This window comes from Echinops telfairi, unplaced genomic scaffold (genome assembly GCF_000313985.2).
Source record: "Echinops telfairi isolate 266 unplaced genomic scaffold, ASM31398v2 ScPeMD7_4225;HRSCAF=4972, whole genome shotgun sequence".
NCBI classification, from domain to species: Eukaryota; Metazoa; Chordata; class Mammalia; order Afrosoricida; family Tenrecidae; genus Echinops; species Echinops telfairi.
Window position 1 is genome coordinate 20,596,869 of NW_022108124.1, and position 3,039 is coordinate 20,599,907.

The 3,039-nt window shown below is 48.5% G+C and overlaps 1 protein-coding gene across 1 annotated transcript in view; it reads left to right on the plus strand.

The window, feature by feature from the left end:
• Nucleotides 1-2,525: 2,525 nt before the first annotated feature.
• The window catches only part of PFN2 (profilin 2), a 5,482-nt gene continuing 4,968 nt past the window's right edge, over nt 2,526-3,039 (plus strand). The window contains exons 1-2 of the mRNA XM_045295004.1: nt 2,526-2,638; nt 2,733-2,936. Of these exons, the coding sequence (XP_045150939.1) occupies nt 2,526-2,638; nt 2,733-2,936 (317 nt within the window). The remainder of the gene's footprint in view (nt 2,639-2,732; nt 2,937-3,039) is intronic.

The following is a 3,039-nucleotide window of genomic DNA, read 5'->3' on the forward strand; positions in this document are numbered from 1 at the left end:
GCGAAGAGAAACTGACTCAACTGTACCTAACAGCTGGCTGCTGATGGCTGTCATTCTGGGAGGCCACAACTCTCCTCTGCCTCTGCTCAGACAATTACTGTTATTACAGTAGGGATCCGTTATGCTAAAAAAAATTGAGACAGATACTGTGTGCAATCCAGTTAATTCTGATTCAAAAACACCCTGTAAGACAAAGTAGAACTGCCTCATAGGATTTGCATGGCTATCGTTTTTTATGGAATCAGACTGATCTTTCTCACATAGGGCCGTTGGTGGGTTGGAACCCCAACCTTCCATGGACCTTTCTGTTAGCAGTCAGGTACTTAACCACCGTCCCACCGGGGGTCCCTTAGAAAGTCAAAGGCTGGCAATCCTTCTTCTGGTCTTGTGCCTCCTTTGCACTTACATTACAGGTGGGTAATTCTTTTTCTACAAGTGATGTGCCTTTGGATTAAGTGGAGCCCTGGTGGCCCTAGCCGTCTACCTGAAAAATCAGAAGTTCAAATCCACCCTGTTTCAAAGAGAAAAGACCCACTGCTGTAAAGCTTACAGTGTGGGAAACTATAGGGTAGTTCCACTTTGTCTTTCAGGGTTACTGTGAGTTTAAAACCACACAGTGGGCGGGTTGTTGTTTTGTCTCGTTTTAAACGTAAGTTGGCCGCTATTGCTATTCCTTAGATTCAGTATTCTACCTTATCTGCATTTTTGGATAATCATCTTGTGGTAAGCAATAGGTAAATGAAACCGGAAGCCATCCATCGCTGTTAACAAATAGTAAATAGCAACATTTGAGGAAGGAAAACCACCTGGGCGCTAAAGAAAACAAGCACAAGATTATTTTCTCTGAGAGCCGAACACAGATAGTACATGAATATGCAACATAACAAGCTAAACTGTAACATTCATGTCATCCAGTCCATTCCAACTCATAGCGAAGCTGTTTAGGATTTCCAAGCTTTTGTTGATCTTTCTTCACTGGAGCAGACCGCTTCAGCTTCCTCCTGCAGAGCAGCAGGTGGGCTTGAACCGCCAACCTTGTAGTTAGCCGTCCAATGCTTACCTAACAGCACCAGCCAGACTCCTTGGCCGATTAAGTGGATATATATTTTTACACCAGATCTGAAACACTTCGCTGTTGAGTCACCGTGGCTCTTAGACCCTGTAGGTCAGAGTAGAACTGCCCACCGTGTCCATCGGGCGGTCATCTTTGTGGGAACAGTCTGCCACTGTTTCTCCCACAGCAGCTGGTGGGTTCTCACTGTTGACCTTCTGACGGGCAGCCAAGTGCTTAACCACTAAGCCACCAGGGCACCTCTATCTTTTCCATAGCTGTCCAAGCGTTACAGCGTGTCATTTGGGGGAAAAGAACACAACACTTGAAAAGGAAAACCAATTTTAAAATGTACCGTTAAAGTTTGAAACCCACAGGAAAAAAGCAAAGATAGGAATTCTAAATCCTGAATGTTTCACCTGATGTGTGTTAGAATCGTGTGAAATTCGAGAGTGTATACATACTTAGGTCTTAAGTCGTTTCAACCAGCGACAAAGGAATAAAAATGGAATGTAGTGCTTTTTGCTATAACAATAAGATCACACAGTATATTAATACATGAAACATGGCGACATTTCTCTGAACCTATTTTTATTGCTGCCAATACGGTTTCATTTTAAACTCAAAGAACTATTACATTCACAAGGTAAATTGCCAACGTACAGCTTGATGAATACTCAAGATATTCATGTGAATTATACCCACGCCGTCGGCACCCTGTAACCATCATTAGTTACTCGCACGGTAACATGCCCAAACCATCATCAAGCAGAAAAAGGCAGAGTAGTAAACAGACCAGGCAGTGTGCCCACATGGAGAAGGCACAACCTAGGTGCTGTCATTTTGTCTCAATGGGAAAGGTTCCTGGTTTGGTAATTATCTTGCTGTACTTTTTACCTGAACCCTGTGTGCATTTCAAAGCCAACAGTAGACAAAACCCCAAAACTTCAGAACCTTTTGTTAGATTGACTAGCATCGTTCCTTTCTTCCATTGCTACGTCTGTCACAAATTGTAACCTTGCATGGTAATTTTAAAGTTCAAAACCAACCTTTCCACGTTTAAAAGGTGTTTTCGTCTCTGACATTTTGCAATTGCCATCATTGTTGGGGGGTGCTGCCTGATTCGCAGAGTAATCCTAGCACAGAAAGTTCAAGGGGCGCTACTCCTCATGATGCCTTTCCTTAACATTGTGGGATTGCAGGTACAGCCTGGCACAAATCTGAGTCCTGAACTTAAACTTTACCCTTGAAAAGCTGGAAGGTGACTAAATTTAACTAGGTTCATTTCGTGAATCCTCTCCTAGACCTCTATTTTCTTTAGCCCACCAACACCGTTCCCAGTTAACCAGCAATCTATAGTCTGTGGGTCGTTATTTGTAAATTAGCCACACGCGATCAGCAGCATTAAGAGGGTTCTTCCTGGCTGGGAGTCCTTTGCAGAAAGGGAGGCCCCTTGCACCCAAAGGTGGCGACAATGCAACACCCACAAAACACAGCAAGGTTCCTGCGCGCCAGGGACGCCGGCTCGGATTTCAGGTTTCCGGGGTCGCGCCCTCTCAGCGCTTTTGCGAACGAGTTGGCAGAGCGGTCGGAGAGGACAGCGCCCCCGCGGACACCGCAAAGGAGTGGGGCGACCTTGCCCCCCGCCGATCCGCGTAAACGCTCCGCATCCCGTCGCCAGGGCAACTCGGCAACCGGACACCGCCGCCCGAGAGCCCACGTCCCGGGCCACAGGGCTCGGTGGAGAGAGGCGCATCCGAGCCGGCCGCGGGGACTCCGACCCGTCCCCGGCGCCTGCGCCGCAGGTGCTCATCCCGGGGCCGAGTTCCGCCGGGAGCCGGACCCCGCCGCTCCCGCACGTGGCGGCCGTGATTGTCCCCGAGCGGTATCCTTCCGCGCCCCTGCCCCACAGCCTCCCTTCCCTTCCCTTCCTTCCCGGGACCCTCGGAGTCGGGCGCCGCGGAGGGATCGCACGCACGCGCGCGCGC